The 25895-nt window shown below is 43.6% G+C and overlaps 1 protein-coding gene across 1 annotated transcript in view; it reads left to right on the forward strand.

Annotated features, from left to right (window-relative positions):
* The window catches only part of TRABD2B (TraB domain containing 2B), a 407706-nt gene that overhangs the window by 335660 nt on the left and 46151 nt on the right, over positions 1-25895 (forward strand). The window contains exon 5 of the mRNA XM_037907480.2: positions 13664-13754. Coding sequence (XP_037763408.1) covers positions 13664-13754 — 91 coding nt within the window. The remainder of the gene's footprint in view (positions 1-13663; positions 13755-25895) is intronic.

Here is a 25895-nt window from a genome sequence, read left to right on the forward strand (position 1 = left end):
ACGACCCTTAATCACATGACCCTCCTTCCCTCCAATCTAATTTCCTTCTTTTGTTTTCCATTGAAAGAAAAAGAAAATAAAGAGTAAAAATATTTGCTGATGGTTTCTAACATTCCCATGTCAATGGTCCCTGTAGGCTCTGAAGGCTTCATCTCATTGAGATTTAACTGGAGGGGCAGAAGGAGAAAGGAGAGAACCATTCATCCAAACAGACAGGGTGATTTGGTGATGCATACATTGTGCAGAAAGTCCTATGCATTTGCTTGCAGAGTCTGGTGGAATGCTGAATGATACTCATTGTACGTTGCCACCAGATTCTGTACATTTATGCTCTGACACCTAAGATAGATGGCCATTTTCAGACTTGGGTGACATCACCTCTCCTTATTTGCAGCCTGGTTTGTGAACTTCCTTCTGTAGTCTTCTGCAACAATGACACCCAGCGGCCAGCTAAGTTATTCAAGGAAAAAGCACGAAGCATCTGTAGCCTAGGTGATGGAACCCATGGTTACTGAAGTGTCAGTAACTAGGGATTCCAGTGTTTTAATAACCAGAGTGTTCTTTTTTCAAAAGAGCCTGGTAAAACGGAACATGGCACTGTTCTTTTAAAAAGGAATTTTAATGGAGTTTTACTTCCTACCAGCTGTTGTCCACATGAAGAATGCTGACCTAGAAAGAATTCAACATGTTCCATGTCAATGTGGAGGTATGTCCTGTATCTCCAAAACTACAAATTCGTCAACATCTGAGTGAATGGGTGCCCGTGTTGTTGTTCAAACACACATTTTGTCTCTTATGAAACACCCCGTTTCAGTTTAAAGTTTTGCCGTCACAATCCAAATGAACCCATAGAAACTGATTCCTCAAAGAGGTGAAGGGCATCAATTTCACCACTCAAGATTGGCTGAAAAATACAAATCAGAATCTGGGAGACCTATCCTGTGCATTGCAAGGTTTCATTTGTGGTTTTCAGTCCAGACTTTTAGAAAAAGGGTATGGAATTTAATAGAAAATGATAACCTTTCTATATGCAGTGTGGTGGTAGCTTTGTCAGTTCTTGATTTATTGTTGGTCTAATAAAAGATTTTACCTCATCCACCTTGTCTCTCTAACCTTTCTATCGTTTTTTTTTAACTATCCTGTAGAATTTAATAGAGAATTATAGCTACACCAAAGCATTCTACTGGATGATTCAAAACCCCTTATAGAAAGATTATCATTTTTATATTCAATTCATTAGATCTTTAGAGTAATATCTATACAACCCTATTGATTTTCTGTAAAAGCCTATTGATTGCATCCTTATTAAATTCCAAAAGGCTTTTCTGTAAGGAAGGCCATACACATTGTGCTTTTCAGCATGGGCCATACCCAGAATCAGATCCCCATCCTGTAGGATTGGGTCCTAGCTGAGGGAGAGACAAAAATATTTTAGAAAAGTGGCTGAAATGTTCAGAGAGCAAGAACAGTTTTTCCTGACTGTCAGGAGCTTTCCTCAGCCTTGCGCTCTGCTGAGGTCAGGCTCGGGTTTATCGTTGTGTTTGTTTTAGTAACGTATTCACATCGCTTTAGTTATCTTCTTCGCAGAAAATGGAGCCAGAGTTGTGAGCTCTGGAAACAGTTCCCACCCCCTGCTTTTGGCAAGCAAGACCTTATACATTCCAAAATGGCTTGGAGGATTTGCAATGGGATATGAAACACTTCACTCATAGGTTACCTGTCTGAATCCAGCTGTCGTGAAGCATAGTTCCTAGTCAGTAGTGTATGTGAAATGAGTTGGTGATCTGAGTCACATAGTAAGAGACTGCCTACTTTACCAAAGCCACAATCCCAGTCATTGACACCCCTGGGAGAGAGGTTGCATCCTCTTCCAGACTGTGAACACTGCCCAACCTGTTGATGGCGCTCAGTAAATACTAATGTGAATCATGGTGATTGCATTTCTTACCGTGCTATCTGAGCAGCCTATAAATAGTGGCGAAAAGCATCTGTTTCCATCAAAAGGACAAAACCTTTCCTTTCCTCCATGTTACAACCGTCTTTTGTAAAAGGGATAAACACTGATTCCCCTAGTCTCCGCTGAGGCTCAGGACGGAGTGGGTCACAGACAGTGAGCTGCTCTCACACCCCTGGAAAAGGCAGGGCAGTGTGACACAACTGCCCGCACTGTACTTTCCCCATGGGTTTCATTTCCTGGTGATATCATTCCAGCTCCCATCACAAGTAAAGCTGATTAAATGTTTTCCAACAAAACATGTTTTCATCAGAAAATGCTGCTTTGTTTCAATCGAACCTTTCCGTGGAAACGTCAATTGCAACTAACTTTTGTTTGGGAATAAATATTAAAAATATCTGAGCAGGGTGAAACGTTCTGTTTTGACACTTTCAGAACAGAAGGTATCAATTTTCCATTTGGAAATGATTTTTCGTTTCAACATTTATTTTATTTCATATTATAAACTTGGAAAAAGAGGGGAAAAGGCAAAAAAGAAGCTTTTCTCATCTAACCCAAAATGATTTTTTTTTATTTTGTTTTGTGGGGAATTTCTATAGTCTTTGTTTTCATTATAGTGTGGAACAAATTTTGAAATCACAGAATTTCTCACAAAATGGAAATGCCAGTTCCCACACAAGCAAAAAATCACAAGCAAAAAAATACATATTAAAAAATCATGTCTCTTTAAGTTCCCCTGAAAAAAGACCCTGTTTGCATTTTAAATGCATTCTTTGCAGGTTCATCTAGCATCAGAAAGAGGAGTAAGCTGAGATCCCAAAGAAACAGGACTATGATAATATGAATGGTACTTATGTAAAAGGTGGACATCTTCCTATATTGTCTTCCTCTTCTCTTTAGAATCAAACCCCAATGCCCAATCAATAGTTAACGTATTTAATATATTTACAGTAAAATGTAGTGGTCATCCTTTGACAAAATAAAACGAAGTATTTCTTCACATAAAACACAATCAACCTGTGGAACTCCTTGCCAGAGGATGTTGTGAAGGGCAAGACCATAACAGGATTCAAAAATGAACTAGATAAATTCATGGAGGATAGGTCGATCAATGGCTATTAGCTAGGATGGGCAGGAATCGTGTCTCTAGCCTCTGTTTGCCAGAAGCTGGGAATGGACGACAGGGGATGGATCACTTGATTACCTGTTCTGTTCATTCCCTCTGGGCGCCTGGCACTGGCCACTGTCGTGAGGCAGGATACTGGGCTAGATGGACCTTTGGTCTGACCCAGTAGGGCCATTCTTATGTGCTTGCTCTCAGTGGGAAAATTCCACTGTGTGATATATGTGCATGAAACTGGAATTCCTTTGTTTTCTGCACCCTCTTGCTGAGCTGCTGTGATGCATTCTGGGAGTCCTTGACCATGGTGCATAATGGGAAATGTCGTCCAGCTGGGGAACCCAGCCCATAGAGGAGAATGGGGGTATAACACAGCTAAATTATAATTCACATGAGGAACTGTGATGGCATTTTTAATTGAATTGCAGGGGGAGCTGATTGGCCAAAAATGAAAGCTTTTTAGTGTTGAGTTTTCTTTTTTTGGTGAAAAATCATTTTTTTCCTGAGATATCAGACACTGTCTGCCAAAAATAGTTTTTCTCGAAAACCCATTTTCTGTAGAAAAACAGTTAGCAAAACACAGAGGTGACAGCATGGGAGAAGAGACGAAGATGACCCAATGGGAGAAAGACACAGACACATAGTCAAGAGAACTAAGCGCAATGAAAGAGCTGCGAAGGAAAGACATGAGAGCAGAGATGTGCTGAAAGAATGAGTTTTCACTACCTCTAGGGACAGCAAGAAACAGTATCTTGGACGGAGTCTCTGTGGTCTGTGCAGCTTTTGGGGGTTTGATTCTCTATGAACAGCACAGCACTGCAGCTCTAAATGAGATATGGGGGACCAAAAGCTGCTCAAAGTTACACGGGCATCCGCCTGGAGTAACCTCATTGACTTTGGGCTTTAAGTCGCTCTCCAATAACCTACAGGATGGCCCTGGTCCAAAATGTATTTTGCAAGAACTGAACAATTGTAGCGGGAGAGGTGATTACACGTCAGGAAGGAATGGAGTGGCAGGTGGGGCCCACAGGGGGTTCAAAGTGCTGCCCTTTTTGCCCTTTTATGTTTTATTTCTTAATTCCAAAGACGGTGTCCGAAAGCAGCTGTGAGTCAGTGCTTTGCACGGTCGAGAAGAACCCCATCAAATAGGATGGGGAAAAGATTTCTTCAGCTGCGTCTAAAATAGGGCTGCAAAAGCATTGCACGTCGTTTGCACAGAAGTGCTATAACGCGCACTTTGGTCTCAATTCCTCCCACCCAAGATAAGGAATCAGAAACCCCCACCCCACCCACCCATTCATATAATACTTTTAAGTGCAAAATATTGTTGTGACTCTCATTCCCCTACCCCTACAATCAGCTTTTCTGAAAAGGGCAGGCACCATGGGTGCAATTTTGTGTTGCCTGTTTAAGAGGGCTATTGTGGCTTTACATGAAGTTTGCTCCCTCCTGATCTTGGCCTCTTCCAGGGGCTGGGGCAGCTTCCAGCATAGCTAAGATATCCTCGTAGGGGCCTCTCTAAATTGCAGCAGCCTCTCCAGGCTGCCTGGTACCTCCGCAGTGCTCCCTCCCACCCCCAGACCCGCCTCCGTCAAGCCCTCTGTGCCATGTGTAGGGCCCTGCCAAATTCATGGTCCGTTTTGGTCCATTTCACGGTCATAGGATTTTAAAAATCATCAGTTTCATGATTTCAGCTGTTTAAATCTGAAAAGGCTCAGTGTTGTCATGGTAGGGCTCCTGACCCACAGAGGAGTTGGGGGGGGTCACGAGATTATTGCAGGGGGGGTTGCGGTTCTGCTACCCTTACTTCTGCGCTGCTGCTGGCCGCGGCGCTGCCTTCGGAGCTGGGCGGCCGGAGAGCGGCGGCGGCTGCTGGCCGGGAGCCCGGCTCCGAAGGCAGCGCCGCCGCCAGCAGCCACGCAGAAGTCAGGCTGGCCTGGTGTGGTGCTGCCTTCAGAACCGGGCACCCAGCTAACAGCCACCGCTCTCCGGCCGCCCAGCTCCGAAGCCAGCGCAGAAGTAAGAGTGGCAGTACAGTGACCCTCCCCAAAAATAACCTTGGGACACCCTTGCAACTCCCTTTTGGGTCAGGACCCCCAATTTGAGAAACACTGGTCTCCCCCATGAAATCTGTATAGTGTAGGGTAAAAGCACACAACAGACCAGATTTCACTGGGGGAGACCAGACTTCATAGTCCGCGATGTGCTTTTCATGGCCGTGAATTTGGTAGGGCCCTAGCCACATACTATGGTTTGTTGGGGGGGGGAGGTGCAGAAGGCAGCCTTCAGATTGTCTTCCACAGTGCATGTGTTGGGAGAGTCTTCCCCTGGTGTGAACTGGGCCTTTTAGGGCCAATTTATGCCACTCCAGCCCTGTTACCTACCATAAAGGAGCAAAAGAGAATTTAGGACTGAGGTTCATTAAACAGATTCATGGGGGAAGGGTGCATGTGTGGATGCAGGCTCCATCTGGGAAAGAGGCAGGGCTAGACCAGCAAGGGATGGTGAAGGTCAAGATTGGGTGTATTAAGTAGATGTGTCTGTCTTGGGGTGGATGAATGTGCCCATGGAGAAAAGGAAGACTGGAATGGCAGAGGTGCTGAAAATCAGCAGTAAGGTACTGTGGTAAAGAAACTCATTCTGCATTTGCCCCTGTTAATCTTGTTGCTACTTGATGTCTTTCTTCTTAAATGTTCCTATTATGATCGTGCCCAGTAGCCCCCAGTCAGGATCAATGCCCACCACAGAAGGTGACCGTTTGGAGAAGCGTAGTGTGAGTTAATTCAGTGTTCACGACAATATTGTCATGGACACTATTATTGTCACAAACACTGAATTAACTCACAATATGAACGAAAAGAGAAAAGAAAAGAAAACATTGGGATGAACATCGCTTACGATTATTTGGAGCGTGTCGAAATTTTTAGAATTTTCAATGTTTGGGGGGGGGGGGCGGGTCTTGCAAACACTTTTGAGAATTTATTTTTAATGTTTTTTCACTATTTTTCCCAACATTTGACATTTTGAACAAAGAAATGATTGTGCAAAATTTTGAAAATGTATTACCAAAATGTTTCTGCCTTTTCCCACCCCCTCTATTTGTGTTGGATTGGACTTAACACAACTGAATGTAAGAGGCAGCTGTATTAGAAAAAGGAATGTCTGCTCAGGGTAGTGCTGTCAGGGAACAGGTTTTGAGGGGGTTCATACTCCCTGAATTTGAAACGCAGAATCCCAGAGCAAAAGGAGAGATGCAGCATTTCACATTGGAACCATATGGAATCACAAATATTGCAAGGTTTTGACATTAAACCATAAATCCATAAGAACCTAGGATATAGGACTTAGGACTGGAAGGGACATCTTGGGCCCTCAAGTCCAATCTCCTGCTACTGTGGCAATTCCATCATATAAACCCATTCATAAACTTACCGAACTCCACCTTCAAAGTAAGTAGGTTGTTTGCTGCTGCTACTCCTATTAGAAGGCTGTTCTAGAACCTCACTCTGATAGATAGTTCTGTTCTAGAACCTCATTCTTCCAATTTCCATTCTTCCAATTATGCTCCATAATGATGAAAAGATAGGAGAACAACATGTTAAGGAATGGAGTTTGCTGGCAGAAGAGTGTGCATGAGGTCACTGAGGAAGAGTGGATTGACACAATGGAGAGGTTAAAAAATCCAGAGGGCAATACGTGTTGACTGCTTACTAAAATAGCCTGGCATCTTTCTAATGCACGAATCACTCAGCCGTACAAATGTTAAGTTAGAGCTGTCTCAAAAAATACACAGTTTGGAGAAGCAGTGAAGAAGCCAGTAAATATTTGCTGCAACGGTGAATATACAGCATTTGATTTTGTATCTCAGCTGATTGCTTAATTCTTGTGAAGTTTAACTACAATAAACACTCGGGGTCGTGCCAAATGCATTGAAAATCAGCGTCAGAGAAAGCGAGGAATGGAAACTGCTGGCTGCTCGTTGTAAAGCAGCCTGAGGGCAACATAACGTTATACATAACATCTGATTCATGGCATGGAGAATGTAAAGAATTGAGACCTCCCGACACAGTTTACACTGGCCCTTTTTATGACTAATTGTGCGGAAAATAGCTCGGCTTGTTATGCGCATGGAAACAGTTCAGGTTTCTGCTGTGTGTCAGCTAATGGCCTAGCAAGCCTTTCTTAGCGTGACTTCAAAGGGTCTGCCATGGAGGCCTTTTGTGCGGGAATTATCTCTTGCTCCTTTGTACCACTTTATCCCTCTAAGCCCCAGAACAACGAATCCTGAAGCGAACAGACAAAGTAATTTGTAGTAGATCTTCAAATCCAGATAAAGCACATAACATTTGCTTAGAAGCATTCTTCTTGCTCCTGTCACCAAAACAAGATAATATTTTTGCCTGTAAGAACCCGTGGGCTTATTTATCTTCTTAGGGCTGTGGCTTGATTCTGATGCTTAGAAACAATGTTGATGGTATTTCATGTCTAAGATGGCAAGGTAGATTTTTAATATCTAGGACTACATGGTTCTCCCTCTCAGAGGTGTTTGAAAAACATCCCTTCGAGTCCCACCCAGAATATTTTGCCCCAAATGAAAACGAAAATAATTTTCATTGTCATTTTCAGTGGAAAAATTGGACTTCTGGCAAAAAATTAAGAACAAAGGTTATTTTGTCTTTTAGTTTAAAAACTGCCAAGTCCTCTCTGCCCTGCCACATACACTCCCCCTTTTCCTTCCCCCCCCCCCCCCCCCCCCCCCCCCGCATCCCTGCACTGATTTTCAGTTTTGAGTCAATGAGTCAATTTTCAGTCAATGAAAAATCCCAATTTTTTTGTTAGGAAAGCACACACGTGCCCTGAAAATTGCCATTTAGTCAAAACAGCAGTTTTCTATCAGAAAAACAAGTTGAAGTGGGAGGATTTTGACCAGCCCTAGGCACTGTGAAAACACATTCACTGAGAAATTCAGATCATCCAACCCCAAAACACAGGCTCGTACCACTTGAGCTAAAGGGGTGAAATCCTGGCCCCAATGAAGTCAATGTTAAAACTCCTATTGACTTCATTTGGGAGTTACACAAAGAGATCCTTCTTACAAAGTAGTCAGTTTATTAAACTGTGGCCAAACTTTGAGTTCACTGTATGTTTAGCATTGAAAATTACCCTCTAGCAGAAGTCATTGGTATCAAGTCTTCTTTAGGAAGCAGATGGACTGCCTTTACTCCCCATTCCTATCCTGGATCTTGTCCTAATCTTCTACTGGTGAATCGAGTTCAGTAAAAAAGGGCAGAAGGTGACTCTAAATATGCATCAATCCAGGACCTGTTAGAAATGTAGAGTGGCAGAGTTTTTTAAGAGATGGCTCAAATTTTAATTTTGTACAATACCTATGACAGTACCCATTTATCATTTGAACAGTCTTGCCCTGTATTGTCATGAGCACCATACATACAGATATATTTATAGGCTTGGGAGAATTTTCTTTTCTTTTTTTTTCTGTTTGTAATTTTGATAGAATATTGGGGGGGGGGTTATATTTTTTATTTACTTAAAACTTCACAGTTGTGCAAAATTATGGGCTTAAAGTATTTTTTGAATATTTATCTATTTTAAATTTTTACAGTTTCAGGAAATTATGGGAGTGTCAGATAATAATTATTTAATGACAGTAGGCATTGAGATTAAAAAATGTTAAAGCTTTATAACCATTAAAACACAAGTTGTCAACATTGCATGTCAAAATATGCAAAGTAAATATCCTTATATTAAACTCTGATAAGCTCTTAGGCCGTATTTTTCTTACTTTCCCTGTCTGTAGATTTTGATTATTATAGAGGGAAATATTTCTGTCAGTCTGTGTGTATACGGTGAAATTAACAGTTACTAACATTTATTGATAAAAATCAAATCCTTCCAAACCTAGAAATATAATACCCAGTGTTTTATGACCATGGTTTATTTGCAACAATGAAACTTATTTTAACTTAAATTGTTAGTGGAGATTTTGCAGTATTCATCTTTGTGCCTGATATTGGGATTACCACATAAACCTCTATGTACCAGGTCTTTTATTTCTCCTTTTACCTGCTTTTCTCTGCATATTTACTAGGCATTCCCAGGGCAGTAGATATTCTGACCTTTTTAGCCCTAGCACTCATCAACTGTCACAATAAATCAGGATAATACTAAAGGGATTTTTCATCCAGGTTCAGGATAAATAGTGAGTAGCAGGTCAGAAGACCTGACATCCATCCATCCATCTATCTAATCTATCTATCTAAACTATCTATCTGTCGAATCTATCTATCTATTTCCACATGCACAAAGTTTTCAATAATTATAACTTCCTAAAGTTTTTACCTTTTAGGGAGATATTTTCCAGGCTTTTTCTCTAACACAAAGGGAATTAATTTGAAAAGTTTTAGCAAAAATGGTATTGCTATTTTTCAGTAGGTAGAGAGAGAATGAAATATACCCAAGCCATTATAAAAATGAAAATAATTTTACAAAATCTTTATTCTTTTCTTTTTAAACAGTTGTAGTGATAAAGTGGCAGGAAGTACAGGGAATTAGTTCACAATGCACTGAAATGCCTTTGAGTGTGCTGGTAAAATTGGCATTCATTTGGCCGACTGATCCATTGAAAATCATACACGGCTGTGAATAGTTAACAAAGAGAACATTAAGGTGTTAACAAAGATGTGCCACCAAGGAAGGTCACAGTGTGTGTGCAATTTTCATAGATTTTAAGGCCCGGAGGAACCATGGTGATCATCTAGTCTGACCTCCTGCCTAACGCAAGCCATAGAATTTCATCCAGTGCTTCCTGAATCAACCCTATGACTTCAGGTTGAGCTAGAACATGTCTTCAGATCCGCTGATTTATTCATGGAGAGATAATAAATTGGGCACAGCAACTTTTATTCCAAAAAGGGGGGGAGGAATGAATGCATATTACGAAGAGGAGAAGTAAAGTGAGCAGCAAGGCAAAACTGGTCAACATTCAAGTATCATTGCAAACAAGACACAGCAAAGTGGGAAGGATGCATTCATGGGAGAAGTTAAGGGGTTTCAGATTCTGCCATTTAGGCTAAATCAAAGAGGCAAATATTTAAGGTCAGACTGAAGAGGACGTGTATACTAGGCTCCTCACTATGTTGCTTATTACAGTGTTTCACTGATAAAAGATTCAGTTTAGTTATAAATTAGGGCATGGTCCAAAAACACACTGATAACAATGTAAAGACTCCAATTGATTTCAGTGGGCTTAGGGCTATGACCGAAGAGATGAGATGTCTGGCCTATTGCTTGTCTGTATATGCTGGTATTATTGATTGAATCTCTCTAGACTTTGCTCATCCAGGCAGGTACTTTTTGAAAATACCTGGGTACCCCAAGAGAAACAAACTTCTGACCCTACACAGTCTGCGTTAATAGAGTGTTTGTAGTTAGATTCTTATGCTGTCTGGCCAGTTTCTCACTTCAAAACCAGCTCTGCTGTTTCCACAGTGATCTTTCAGGGAAGGATTAGTTCCTTCAAGAGATAGACTGTTGGACATTGGAGTAAGTGGGCACCAACTCTTGTCTAGTGCAAACTATCTGCTTTGAAAAATATTGATCTCAAGAACAATCTTTGGTTCTGACACTAAGCAGGAACTTCTCTTATCCTCTCCAATTTCTGGGCAAATCTTAAGCACCCCTCCGATACCATTGGGATGTTTTCCTAATGAATAATTAAGGCAGAAGACTGGAGGGCTCAAGGCACAGTGATGGATTGCAGACCTTTTCACATTTACATGTCTGGTTTGACTCCTTCCAGACAAATAATGAATAGAATCCAAAAACTGTTGGGTGAAATGATTAATGGTCTCTGTCCACATCCTGGTCGACAGGTGTCTGCATGACAAAAATTGTTAATTAATACAAGTTATCCCCAACACTGTAGTATTTCAGTCCACGACAAATGCCGGAAGGCAGAAAACAAGTGTGTCCAAATTTGGAATGCAGTGAGAACAAAACTGCCACAATCCCATACTTTCCTCAACCTAAATAACGTAAGTACTCAACAAAAGCCAACCAGATCCACAGGTGGCATCCTTGTTGGCAGTCTTAACAGAGAAGCCAAAGGATCAGAAGGCCAAAATATCTCTCACCCCTGAATGTATTGACAGTGCGTTGTTGGGAAGCTGGTAACGCTGCTGCCTGTTCATGATGAGGATAGATGTGGATTTAGGGTTGTTATTATGCTACTTTTTGCCAGGACTAAATGAATTAAGAACTTTGAAGAATTATAATTGGGTTTCTTTTGGTATTATGATGTAAAGGTCAAAGGTTAATAAGATTCAGGACACTTGTTCCTACAAATACAATTGTTGGCAACTTGTATTCCATGTCAAGAAAAACTAGGACATTGGAGCATGGACACGGAGACATCTTTGTTCCCGATTCCACTTTCAGCCCTCTGTTCAACCAGTTGCAGGATCGGGCCTTTGTTTGCTCTGGCATTGCTTTAAAAAAATCCAGTTATGATCAAATCAAATCAATCGCTCACAAATGTCACATTGCTCTTCTCTCTGAGGGCGTGGAACACATTTTTGGGACTGCTCCTTTGGCTTTAGTTATAAGCAAGTTAGTCAGGGGGAAAATCAATATTTTATGTTTCTGAAAAGGAGGCAGTGGAATCCTGGAACAAGTTAGGGCCTGCCAATGTGATTTGAATCGTTTAAAGAAATGTCTTTTGGCTAAAAACTGTTTATGATGTTTGCGGGTTGCACTAAAACCCCTATAACCACATCACCCTCACAACTGATACTAATTAGCATCCTTGTTGGCAGTTTAGGCAGGGAGACGGAGGCTTAAAAGAGCCTGGAGACTGAATTACCCTTGAATCCTTAGGGTGCGTCTACACGCAAGTGGTTGCCCGCAGCAGCAAGTCTCAGAGCCTGGGTTAGAATCATAGAAGATTAGGGTTGGACGAGACCTCAGGAGGTCATCTAGTCCAACCCCCTGCTCAAAGCAGGCCCAACCCCAACTAAATCATCCCAGCCAGGGCTTTGTCAGGCCTGGCCTTAAAATCCTCCAAGGATGGAGATTCTACCACCTCCCTAGGTATCCCATTCCAGTGCTTCACCACCCTCCTAGTGAAATAGTGTTTTCCTAATATCCAACCTAGACCTCCCCCACTGCAACTGGAGACCATTGCTTCTTGTTCTGTCGTTTGCCACCACTGAGAACAGCCGAGCTCCATCCTCTTTGGAACCCCCCTCCAGGTAGTTGAAGGCTGCTATCAAATCCTCCCTCCTTCTTCTCTTCTGCAGACTAAATAACCCAAGTTCCCTCAGCCTCTTTGACAGACTGGGGCTTGCATTATGGCACTAAAAATAGATTAGGCAGCAGCTCAGGCTCTGAAGCCAGGGAGGGGGTGGGGCTTCAGAAAGGGGCTGCGAACAAGGCCCCGCGGGTGGGCTGAAGAGAAGGCCTGAAGGGTAGAAGAACATTTTTGTTTGCTTGGAACTTTTCAGTTTGGACTCTTGGTACCCCAAAAGGGATTACATGGGTTGTGACTTGGCTGGAGAGCTAAGCCACATCTCCCACACAGACCTGTATCTGGGAAGCTGAGAAGACCAACCTCAGAAAGGGAAACTAAGGCTGGGGTTGCCAGCCATAGTACACTCAGCCAATGGGGCAGTATGGGGTAAAGGCACCTTATGACAAATCCCAAAGTCTCGAAACCCCACGGACCAATGAAAAGAATCCAAAATTCATTCTCATGAATCTCTTGATTTTTAGCTGATCTCATGTTTTTTTTAAATACTTGAGGTTAGCAATCAATGCTGAAATTCACCGATGTGCAGAGAACCAGCATAAGATCCATCTATCCACTCTGAGTCCCACTTCAGCCAATTCTCCTAGAGAAACAACTATGCCCTATACAATCACACAAGCCTAACCTATTCGCACAGACGTTAGGAACACTAGGTAACAAGGGATATAAACGTGGCCTGAGTGCACTGTGGTATTTAGCAGAGTATTTGTGTCATAGCATCATAGAAGATTAGGGTTGGAAGAGACCTAAGGAGGTCATCTAGTCCTGCATTCCCCCCAGTCTTACTCCTGAATAGATGCTTAATCTGAATACAGTTAGGATGACTAATAAGACTTCTCTCACCGTTTGCAGGAACAATCGTAAAACCCGGGTGAGGGGATGATTTAGAGTGTGTGCATGTGCACGTGTTTAAAATGGCAGCTGTACAGAGCTACCACAAACTGCAGGCTCCAGGTTACCAAGGAAGAATTGGCCCTTGAGTTGCCTACCCATTTGATCAATCCCTGGCCCGTAGGGGGCAGCGTGTCAGGCTGTGAGTTGGCTCATCTCCTTCCTACTGCCCAAAGTGGAGTAGTGGACCAGGCTGTAAGCAGCTGAGTCTCGTTCAGGATTCTGAGGCCCCAACCAGTTGCTTGACATGACTTGTTGTCCTTGGAGCCAGCCCAGTCTTTGGTAACCTACTCCTCCGAGCTTGGGTCGAAAGGAGGGAGTACCCTCAAGGAGCAGTTTGAGTGACGTGGCTGTTTTTCTGTCCATGTTTTAGGTCACTTCCTGGGTAACAATACCGTGATTGATGTGCTGAGACAAGCAGGCTTTGAAGTGGAGCATACACCTGCTGGACAACCAATTGGAAAGTAAGCAGCTCCCTGCAGATCCTTTAACCTCTCTCTCTTTCTCTTTCTGCGAGTGAGCAAGATTATTCTGGTGAGCGAAGAGGGTGAGTTATAAGTTATAAGTTCCCTATAAGTTACAGCCACCCGTTTCAATGGAAGGCATCTGAAGCGTCAGCTAAGGGACATCAAAGGTGTGATACTGTGGCAGCAGGTAGCTCCCTGTAGGGGTAGATGATATAGACACTGCTTATTCGCACCAGAGATGCTAGAACAATTTGCATAGTGGGGGTGCTGAGAGCCATTGAACTAACCTGTAAACTCTGTGTACCCTGAAAACGACTTCAAACCAGGGGGGGCGGCAGCACCACCAGCACCCCTCGTTCCAGCACCTATGATTCAGACCAGATCAGATGCACCATGGTGAAGACCAGAACAAGTCAATGTACTGAGAGGTGGTACCATTCTGCTGAGTTATTTTAGTCATTAAGAAACGCCATTGTCCTTGTCAGCTTCTCCCCGGCAGCTTTCCCGCTGCCTCTTCCCCTCTCCCTGGGGCAGTAGTCACCTCAACACTGCAGGGCTATGGTGCATTGTTGGAAACGGAGCTGCCACTTTAGCTCCTGTTGATGCTTCTTTGTGCCAGGCCCCTTTTTCCTCCACAGGGATATCGATCTGCCCTTTTGTGCATCTGTGTCCCAGACAAAGCACACATCCTGAGAGGAGTGCTTTGGAACAATCTTCTCCTCTCTGGTAGTATCCAAGGAAATGCATTATCTTTGCACTGCCATCCTCCCCTGTGCACCCTGGAGATAACGTTGGCTGACATTGTTTCTTCCTAAGATTGTTAGCAATGCCGTGCTCGGAATAAGTGCTAGTACCACAGTTCTGAGCAATCGCACGTGTGTTCCCCTCTATGGCACCCACTCTAGGCTCCTGGCTCCTCAGCCATCCCCTCTCTTGGACAGAGACCCACATCTCACTCCCTTCTGACTAGGGTTTTTCCTGGCAGCGCAGTTCCCTGCCTACACTGTGCTATTCCCAGCAAGCTAGATGGCCTAAACTGGCCAGAGTCTGTGTTTTGCTTTCTCTCCAGCATAGGTAGGGTGACCAGATGTCCCCATTTTATAGGGACAGTCCCAATTTTGGGGTCTTTTTCTTATATAGGCTCCTATTACCCCCCACCCCCGTCCCAATTTTTCACATTTGCTGTCTGGTCACCCTAAGCATAGGTGCTGGAATTAGGGAAGTGGGGGGGGGGGGGTGCTGCAGCACCCCCTGGCTTGAAGTGGTTTCCATCATATACAGGGTTTACAGTTTGATTCAATGTCCCTCAGCATCCCTACTATACAGATTGTTCCACCACACCTGCTCTCCAGAGGCTGTGAACAACATCTTGGCCCACAGCTATAAGTTTGTACACCACTCTGTATAAGCAAGAACATTTATTGTTAAGGTAAAAAATAATCAGAGAGAAAACATATTAAAAACAATAAAAGAACCTATGTGCATGCTAAAAGGCTTACCCGAAATCACCCCAACTCCAACCTCAGGCTCTGGTAGGTGTCAGTCCTTCAAAATCCACTGCTGGGTTTTCCCCGTGGGTTACAAGTTCATAACTGTCTCAGAACCAGGACCACCAGGGATAGTTCAGTCTTTACTTTATACAGCTTGGCCCTTTGATCTTGGCCTCTTGTAAGAGGTGACCAGCAGAAAATGGTCTGCTCCTCAGGGCATAGTTTCAATTTTGGATTTTTGCATACCCAGAGGTGCGGAATTTGCATTCACTTCTCCGGAGAAATTCCCAGGAAAACAACTTAATATCTTTTGTTCCAAAAGCCCATTCTTGCCTGGCACATAGTTCTATATAGTCCCTTGAGCTCCCAGCTCTCGCACCTATCACATCCGCCCCCCGCACCCCAGAGGTTACATACAATCCCAGCCCACAAGAATACATAAACAATTCATTTAATACAATGGGCTCCAAAGATACTTAAACATAATTTAATAAGGTCTCCCAAGGATATTGCAGGAAATTGCCAGATCTGCCACATTTTCCTGTCCCTGGTGGAACTAACAGTGCCCAATGCAAATATGAGGTGAGTTTCAGTAACAGGATTAATTGCAGGACTAATGAATCTTGTCTGGTTGTGTTCTCTGTACAAAGACACTATCTAGATTGATATAGTCTTAATGTTTAGCTGATTGAATCTTGTTTGCAAAACTCCTGCAGTCCTTCATATAGAATATGATAAAGCTTAATGGTGCATAAGTATCTCTGACACAAAGTTTATCCTAAATGCTTCACAAAATTTATTCAGCCATAAAACTTCAGAGTTAAATAATATCAGACAGAGAAAGAAATGAAAAGGTACAAGAGGGAAGGAAGGGCATATGTTCAGATATAATTTGGAAATTCATTGGGGTAGAAAGATAGGAATCACTTGTAAATGAGAAGAGCTTGTGGAGTTAAGCTGAAAATAGAGCTAGTCGGAAAATGTTGATGAAAACTCAAATCACTAAAAGAGTTGGTTTTCATCAAAATGTTAATGGATAATTCTGACAGTTCATAAAAACAAAATAAAAACAAAAAGGCCCAACATTTTCAGGTTTGGGGCTTTCTGTCTGCCAACAAAAAAATCAAAGATCTTTTCTGCCAAAAAAAGAGAAGAAGTCATTTATTCGAAAACCAACTTTTCTGTTGAAAAACGTTTCGGTTGAAGATTTTTGAGCAGCTCTAGTTAAAACCATAACGTTCTTCGTCCTCCAGGTCCAGGTTGAGTTTTTTATGGGAGACTGAGTAAAATGTTATATTCTGTCTCCTAGAATCATGATGCCTGTGTTTCTCTGTTCCCATAAAAAAGAGTTGTAGAAAACTTGCATTCTCTAGTGTAGCAAGGATGTGAAGGGAGAGATGGGAGTTCAGTGCTAGATATTTATGTGTACATTACACAAACACCTGTCAGGAAGCATACTTAATCTTGCCTCTGCATGGGCAGATGGATTGCATGACATATTGAGATCCCTTCCAGCCCTCCATTTCTATGATTCTATGTGAGATGGATCGAGTTGGGAGGAGGGGTCTAGTAGTATTCTACATTGAGGAACATGGCATAAATGCCTAGATGGACAGATCAGTCAGCCATGGGAGAGATCTTACTCCATGTCTTCACTCATGGTTTAAAAGAGGGCGTAAATGGCATGTTAATGAAATTTACAGGTGATACTAATTTGCAAACATCACTCAGAACAGAGGAAATGTTAAAAAAACAACTTAGCAAGTTCAGAGACAGACAGAAAACAGCAAAGTGAGATTGGGTTTGGAGACATGGAACCTAATGCACTGAAAGGAAAATAATTGAAACCACATGTACTGTCTACCTACAGGATTGCCTCTCTCCCCCTGCCATACTCCCACTGGTTCCCCTTTGTAAAAGCAAGGAGGCTGCTGACAAGTGGGGACCACGGAGGGTGCTTCCCCCCTGGGTCTGGAATAGTCTGTATTTGGCTACCTCTGGGCACGCTGCAAAAGACAGGGGTTTTGGAGAGGGTTGAGGGTATGCTCCCAGAATGATGAAGGAGCAGAAAGGACTTTTTTTTGGAGACAACCAACTGGCTGAGTTCCTGTCTGATCGACTGTTTAATGGTGCTGAGTTTATGTTGTAATATTAATAGAGTGATAGGCCAACTAGAGCCTAGTATAGATGTCTTTATATTTTTTAACCATTTAAATCAAAATAAGTACCAATACGCAGAAAGGGAGGGGAAGACCTGGAAAGCCCTGCTGACGAAAGAGGCACCTTGCAGTGGTAAGGGACAGCAAATTAAACATGAGTTTGGCTAGAATAAAAAGGTCCATACAGTTTTGAGTGTCATGCAGGGAGACATCACTTTCTGGAGCTTTCTGCATGATCTTTGTAGGACTGCACATGAAATAATGGGTCTGAGTCTCCTCTCACTTATGCCAGCGTAGACCCGGAGTAACTTGCTGAGGTTAATGGCATTACAGGGGCATAAAAGAGAAGGGAACCAAGTCCACTGTGTTCTACTCTGGGTCACCATATTGGCAAAAGGCAGTTGAGAAACTGAAAGAAGCTCAGATAAGATTGACTGGATTGTTTGGTTGTGGGCATGGGCAGAATGGATGTATTGATTTGCAAGAAAAAATTAAAATGGCTAAATGTTTATAGCTTGGCCAACTGTGGTCTTATAGATCTGCTAACTGTGAGGGGGCATAATATTTGAATGGTGGGAACACTGATGGAGAGGAATAATTTAGGGTAGAACATGGGGGCTTACGTAGGTGTAAAGGGGTGAAATTAAGGAAAGGAAGGTTTAGGCTAGACATCAAGAGAAGTTTCCTGACAGTGGGATATATTAGGCTGCAGGACAGTCTTTCTAGACAAAAGTCAGAAAACCCATCATTTGGAACTAGCTTTGACAAAACACTAGATGCTGTTCCATGCTATAGGGAACAATCCTACCTTGGCAGGGAGATGGACCAATAGGCCACGTTTGTCTTTGATGTCTCAGATCCTGAGATTCCATAAACAATTTGAATTTCATTAGTCTAAAGGAAAATTAAAGAAAGCAGAGAATAGCTTCATAGCCAAGCGATGTCACCTTAGGTCATTTTATCTAGGCTTTGAAATCTATTTGAGTTTCAGAAAACATAAGAATATATTCAGATTCTCTCCAGAAATATCTACAGGATTTCATCATGTGTGTTAGAAGAAGTGCGAGACTCAAACAGCACAAAAGCAGAATCCAAAGAATAAAATCTGAAGTGTTCTACCTTGAAAGCTTAATTCTATACATTTGACCAAAAATAAAACCTAGCGAAGAAGAGCAGAGATGATCACCTTCCTGAATCCATGAAAGTGAAGGGCCAGGCTTTTGCATGGATCCATGGAGGAGGACCTGAGTAGACTTCTGACTTTGTGTGCTCTTGTGATAGGGACAACTGTGGTACCCAAGCTCTCCTGTGCATAAGGACTGTAGGACAAGCCATCCCAAAGGCCATGCTCCTCACCTGCTGGCAAGTCATGGAGGAGAGAGAATGCTGTACCTTTCTTTGGTTTGGCACAGTATCCAGGTATCAGCTGCGGCTTGCCTCTTGCTGCTTCCACTGGGATGAGAGGCCTATATAGAAAGATGGTGATTAATTTCTGCTGTATAGTCCCACGAGGTTAAGGACAGAAATAAAAGCACAGCTTATATTCCTCCATTGAGCAAGAACATATCATTAAATATAGCACCCAACAGAGCGGTTTGATGGAAAGGAGTACTACCGTGCATTTTGTTGGCCTATGAGACTGTATCCAGTACATAAAGCTTTGGTGCGCGGCTGAAGGATGGGGTAGATTCTGAGAATTCTTGAACAATAGAGAATCATCATTGGCCGCAGGTGCTTCCTGAATAGATCTTTTAGTTCTGCTGTTTCAAATTAAATTTGCAGCAGCTGCGGCAACAGATCTGCTCAAGCCATTGGAATCTGTATGAGACAAAATTTCCCCCCTCCCTGCTTTCTAAAGGAGCAGAGAGAGAGAGGGAAGATTGATTTGCTGTGGAATGTGCTCCCTTCCTCAATGAAAGAGGCACAAGACAAGAATGTTTGCTGTTATCTTGGGGCGAGGCTATGAGACCTATGTTTAGCCATTCATTGTCTGAAACCTCTATTTAGGGGCCATGATGAGATCCACAAGAGAAAAACAAAATCCAAACATTGTTCCAGTTCACCCAGCAAATATATTTTGAAGACATATGAGGACATTTTTTTGGGTTAAAAAAAATGGATCCAATTTCAAAAATATTTATTTCATCACAATCCACTCAAAGCACATTTTGATCTTGTTGATGGAGAGGACTAGAACTTAAGGGGAATGTTTTCAAAAGTGCCTAACTCTCAGCTTGACCAAGGTAATTAGGCACATAAAGATATAGATAGGCACCTCATGGAATTTGCAAAATCCCTTGGCAGGCGAGGCATCTAACCTGCTTCATCACTTTTGTATATTCACTAGACACATATCTGCATTGTTAGGTGCCCAAATACCTTCGTAAATCTGGCCCTTAGGCACTTTTGGGATGACACCCTAAACCAGAATGCAATGGCCTCCACCTTATTACTTCCTTAAGGGTTGTATTGTATCAATCATGATGAAACCCATGGGATTCCTGCTGTCAATTTACCTTATTAAAAATCCCCTTCACTGCTGTGGTATGTCCCAGGTATGTTGCAGAATGCATGTGATTGGCATATAAGAGTAATAGGCGTAATGCAGGCAAACAGAGTTTGCCCCTGAATATACCTGCTGCAGGCAGGTTGAGCAGCACACACACTGAGCTGCTGAATGTGCAGGGTAGAGCAAGCAGTCCGCACCTGGGATGCATCTGAATGTCCCGACATTCAATTGATTTTAAAGAAATATGAATGGTGCACTGACCGCACAGAAGGTAACCTGGAGGTGCAGCCTCAAACAAATTAGCTCGATGGTTATTTTTATATGCTGCTGTTTTAGCTGTGAGCGTGGGAGCTGCTGCATCTAAGATTTGCTGTGTCAACAAGAAGAATAGATGCTGGGCATGAGGGAAAAAAGTCTATGGCCCTGAAGCTGCGCAGAATATAGGCATTGCTCTTATTTCTATATATCTGCGTGGGTGTGAGCAGGAACGTTGCTAAGCATTCTGCTGCCCAGAGTGGAAAATGTTTTCCATGCCACCCCCTCCCCCATCTCCTGAGAACTGAGCCAAAAAGAAATGAACAAAGAAAAATGGAGCCAGCCAATCAGTGAAGAAAAAAAATGGCTAAGCAGTACAGCGCACCCTGGAAGTTGACACCCAAGACAACCACTCTGTGCCCCAGCTCCTAAAACTGGCCCTGGGTGTCAAAGATCCCGTTGTAGGATCAGGCCCAGAGTTGGTATGGATAGCACTTTTCACATAGCTTAATTCTCTCTAATCAACACTAGGCTTAAGGCCCAGATCCTCAAAAGGATTTAGATGCCTATCTCCCATTGAGGATCTGGGTCTAAGTCTTAGAAGAAACAATATGTTTAATTAATTGCAGAAATAAAGCCGTGTTTGTACTATACCACAGTGTGGTATTACAGATGAGAAGGATCAGCTTCAAAAAGATGAATAATGCTGGACACCTTCCCACTGGTTGGAAATCTCCCTTCTCACATGCCAATAGCCATCATTCTTTCCTGTGCTCTGAGCTATACGGATCCATCACACCCATCATTCAAAGTGCTTAGCACACTTCCCAGAACAGCAAACTGCCAATTAACTGGCCATGATCCCAAACCAAAATTCCAGAAATGAACCCACCCACAAATTTGAGCCGTTCAGGTCTGAATGTGGCTATCAGCTTTGCAGCAAGCTTCAGTCCTTCTGGATCTGAACAGCTGCAAAAGTTGGCGAAGCTTGGATCCACATCCAGATGTCAACTTTGCATCTCTGACCTGTCTCTGAAATGAACTTTGAAATGGCTTCTTTTGGCAGGTGGAAAAGAACAGGATGAGTTGGAAGGGATGGTCTATCAACAAAGAAGGCAAATTATGCAGAGGTCGATGTTTAAAGAAGATAGGGTAAGACAAAGAACATTGTGAAAGTAGATTGAGAGAAAGGGGGGAAAGGGAGATCTATAGAGTGAAATCTCGACTTCAGTTGGGGCCAGGATTTCACTCTCAGAGTGGAATGGTTGAAGTCAAATGAGGTAAAGTTTTGCTAGAAAAGAGAAGGATAGAGAAATAGCATGTAATGTAAAATGACACCTTTGTCTGGAGATGGGTGAACTGGTTCAGATCAAGTAAGAACTGGCATGAATCTTCACCTGAAACTTTAACCTACCCTGAACCAAATCTCTTCTGAGATGGGAAAAAAATTGGATATCTTTTCCCCACCCTGAATGGTTTCCAGGTGGCAGTGCTGGAACAGTCCCTGATTTCTACTGTGAACTTTTGGGATTTAATCCAAGCCTCTAGATCATCCTCCCTTCACTAGCTCCATCACAGCATGGACAGAAGGGAATCAAAGCCATAATTCATTATTTTTCACATGACAATATAATTTGCAATGGTTCCAAAGAGGAGGGGATGGGGATTAAATAGGGATCATGTCCATGTGTATGTGAATGTATTGCCTAACCTAAAGTTGGGGAATAGGATTGTTTAGTGCTTCTGAAATTCAGTCATGGAAATATGGAGGAATTCCTACGTGGCCCTAAAATATCATCCTTCGTGATTTTAACTCCCCTGTCTCCACAATTATCTCGGGGGCAGAGTCACTCAACGTAAATATTTGGGGGGAGGAGGGTGAAATAGGGAAAGGTTTCAAAATCAGGGGTAGGGAAGCAGAGTTAACTTGTCAATGAAAACTTAAAGACCCTTTCACTTCATAGCAAGGCTTTAGTTATGGCCAGTGTCTATGTATGTTGTTTATGCCACCTGTCAGGTATCGGGCACCTTCTGAAAGAAAATATTAGTTTTGCCAGAAAAAAATTGAAATTATTCCCAGTTCTGCAGCTACCTCTGCTGCGGAGCCCGAGCTACCAGGCTCCCCCACTCCTAGGCTGTCTGTTGCATGGACTGCCTCAGAGCAGGGGCTCCTAGAGCTTCCAGGCTCCTAGTTCCTTGGCCAAGGGAGCCACGGCTCAGTTCCACAGAGCTGATTCACAGTCCATTGAAGGCAGTAGAAAGACTCTGCTGAACTTCCATGTTCTTTGGATCTGGCCCATTATGGTTGTTTGGTGACCTACAGGAAATGGGTTGCTTTTCCTGGCATACCTCCCATGGGACCAGTCTCAACAGGACAGGAACCAGTGCCAGAATTGGCAATAATATGGTAGCTTTTTGTTGGCGTCCTCATCAGAGAAGCTACCAATGGATCAGAAAGGAGACAGAATGACCCTCTAGCCCTGGAGATACTGGACCAAATTTAGATGATGTAGCTGTGCCAGTTTACACCAGCAGAGAATTTGGCCCATTCGCGCTCAAACAGGATTAGAAAGAAGATTGCCCTGTCAGTGACCATGTTGCACTTGTCCTTTGGACTGATTCATTCCCCGGTGATATCAATCTGGACTAAAGTGATGCTCCACTTTGTACCAGCTCAAGTGGTACAACGGTATAAAGTGGCATCATGTGGCTTGAAGGACTGTCCATTTATCTAGGGAAGCCTGCAGTATGTCTGCAGTCACTCAGTCTACCCAGTGTCAATTTTCCCTACCTTCGTTATCACACTGTCGTGCAAAGAGGCCTCACACATTTGACCTGATAGCTTTTCTACTTCCAGAGCCATCTCTTTTAACAGTGGAGTTTGTGGGATGTGTTGTAATCATTAGAATGACTCGCTTGGTTGTCAGCAGAACTGCAGGTAATTCTGCATGATATGTAGAAGCAAGTATTTAATATGGATGATTTCCTTCAAACAAGGTGTAAGAAATAAGTTCCAAGGTCTTTTCTCCATATTATCCTTTTGGCCAACATTTCTGCAAGTAAAATTTGGTTCACAAGAATAGTTGCTGAAAAGGAAAATGCTGAGAATATTCACGTTTCCACACCTCACTACACTTACAAACACATTTTCACACCTGTAGTAGTGCTGAGGTGTTCACATGGCCATCTTGAAAGTCCCAGGTGATTTGGAAGTCATCCAGAAACAAAACCATGTGATTTAGGTGACCAGTTGCACAGGGCTAGATTGTGAAGTACTTATGTTGTTGAGTACATTCACTTCAGTGGATCTACTTTTGGGAGTAAGTGCTCACCGGCACAAGTAAGCACTCCTCAAACTTGCCTGTAGCAGAACTAAGAAATGACAAATAGCAACTACTTGAGGAACCAGTCAGCAAGTAATTTACAATATGTTTGCATATAGTACCCATTGAATGATTTTGATTAACAAAGTTCATTCCTGATCATCTGAAAAGAGCTAAATTCATCCAGTAAATGGTTTGCTGCAACTAGGTTACCCAGCTCCACTCCTGATCTGTGTTAGAGAAGCATCCAGACTTGTTCATCCCTCTGTAAGCCAAACTAAGCTTCGTGATTCACCCTTCACTACAGTTCATGCTACTTACAAGTGAGGATCACACCAATCTGTTTTCCATTTCCTGGAGATTAAATTCCTGTGTTTGACATCATTTTAGCTTAGTCAGAACTTCCCAGGAAAACAACTCCTCCACTTTCTGTGTGTGTCAGGGCAGCCTCCTGTGTATCGATGCACATGGCAATACTTCATGCTTGTTGAACTACAGAGAGCACAAGTTCAGGTCTTTTCTTTCCCCCTGCAAACTTAATTAACATTAATCCATTTTGAAAGACACTGACTTTTTCCCCTTGCACTCCCTGATGTGCTACGTTGCAAGGAGAATGAGGAATGAGGATGTCTATAAGAAAAAAGTTGGCAAAAGCAATCAGGTAGATATGTCTGGGAAACACATGACTAACAGCCATCGATGGATCCAATATGGAGAGGTTCTTTCCAAGAGAGAGATTTTCCAGTGCAGTGTCCCCATACAAAAATCCAACTTTAGGATTGGCATGTGCACATTTTCAGGGAAGGGACAGAGCAACAGGTCAGGAAATCCTGATGAAAACTGAATTGTTCAGTTTAGGCCTTGTCCTGGAATGCTCATTGTTCATAATCCCACTGACTTCCGTTGTTCCGCTTGTGAGAGATGGACTACTCCTGAGGGAGTTCTGCACCAAAAAATTAAAAATTCTGCACCAAAAAACTAAAAATTCTGTGCACAATATTTTAAAGTTCTGTACAATTCTGCAAATTTTATTTGTCAATAAATAAATGTGGAGGCTCCAGCATGGGAGGGGGAAGCACAGGCCACTGGCTGCACAGAGGTGGGAGATCACCCTGAAGCCCGTACTCCCCCAGGACATGGGTTCGGCAGTGAAGCTGCACCTGACCCTTACGCAGTGCAAGGGCTGGGCCTGCCCCAGAAACACCCTGGTGCCCTGCCCCTCCACATCAGGAGCAGCAGGTGTGTGCAGGCAGGCTCAGCCCTGCAGAATCCAAGTGTGGGGAGATCCAGGTGTGGGTTGAGAGCACTCCATGTGGGGCAATCTGGGTGCGGACAGCTCAGTGGAGGATTCAGGTGGGGGGGGGATCTGGATGCACAAGGGCTCATTGGGAGGGTTCCAGGTGCAGGGGCAACAGGATTCTGCAGGGGGGTCCAGGTAAAGGTGATTGGGGCTCAGCAGGCGAGTCTGGGTGCAGGGGGTCTGGATGCAGGGAGTGAGGCCCGGTGAGGTGGAGGTTCAGGTGTGGGGGGCTCAGGATTGGGGGGTTCTGGGTGTGGGGGGTGCGGCTTGGTAGGGGTAAGGATGCAGGGGGGTAGGACTTGGCAGCGGGGTATGAGGGGTTATCCAGATGCATGGGGGTGAGGCTGGGCAGGGTGGGCATTCGGATGTGGGGGGCTTGGTGTGGGGGTTCTGGGTGTGGTGGGGTGAGGCTCGGCAGAGGGGTCTGTCTGAGTATGGGGGGTCCAGATGCACAGGGGTTGGGCAGACAGGGTAGCATATCCTCGTTCAGTGACCCCTGCACCCGCGGCTGAGGAGCGATAGGGTCAGGAAACGGGAGAGGTGGGGGGCGAAGCTTCCTGCAGCTGGGGGAGGTTTTTGGGGATGGGTCTTACCTGTCCCTGTCCCTGCCCCCATCTGCTCCTTGCAGGGAAAGAGGATGTCCCATCCTTTCCCGCCCCCAACCCAGCCAGGACTACAACGCAGGGTAGGAGCCACACGCTGAGACATCCCCAGTTTCCTTCCCCACACCCCGACACCCCCCCGGTGGTGATTTACCTCTCCACCGGCTGCTCCGGGCACCTGAAACAATACACCCATGCTGCTGGGAGGGGCAGGTAACCTCTTTTTCAGCTTCCCTTTGCTTCCCCGTGAGAAAGTCATTTTTCTGTGGGGAAGCAAAGAAATCTGTGAGGGACATGAATTCTGCATGTGTGCAGTGACACAGAATTCCCCCAGGAGTAAGACCCTTAGCCTGTATGACCGACACTGTAAAGCAGATCCTCAGCTGCTGTAAATTGTCACAGCTTCTTTGACTTCCTCTGTCCATCATTTGTAAAGCACCCCATCTCTGTAGTCATTTTCTAAAGCACTCAGCAGTGGCCCAACTTTGCTCCCATTGGAG

Source organism: Chelonia mydas, chromosome 8 (genome assembly GCF_015237465.2).
Source record: "Chelonia mydas isolate rCheMyd1 chromosome 8, rCheMyd1.pri.v2, whole genome shotgun sequence".
Taxonomy (NCBI): Eukaryota; Metazoa; Chordata; order Testudines; family Cheloniidae; genus Chelonia; species Chelonia mydas.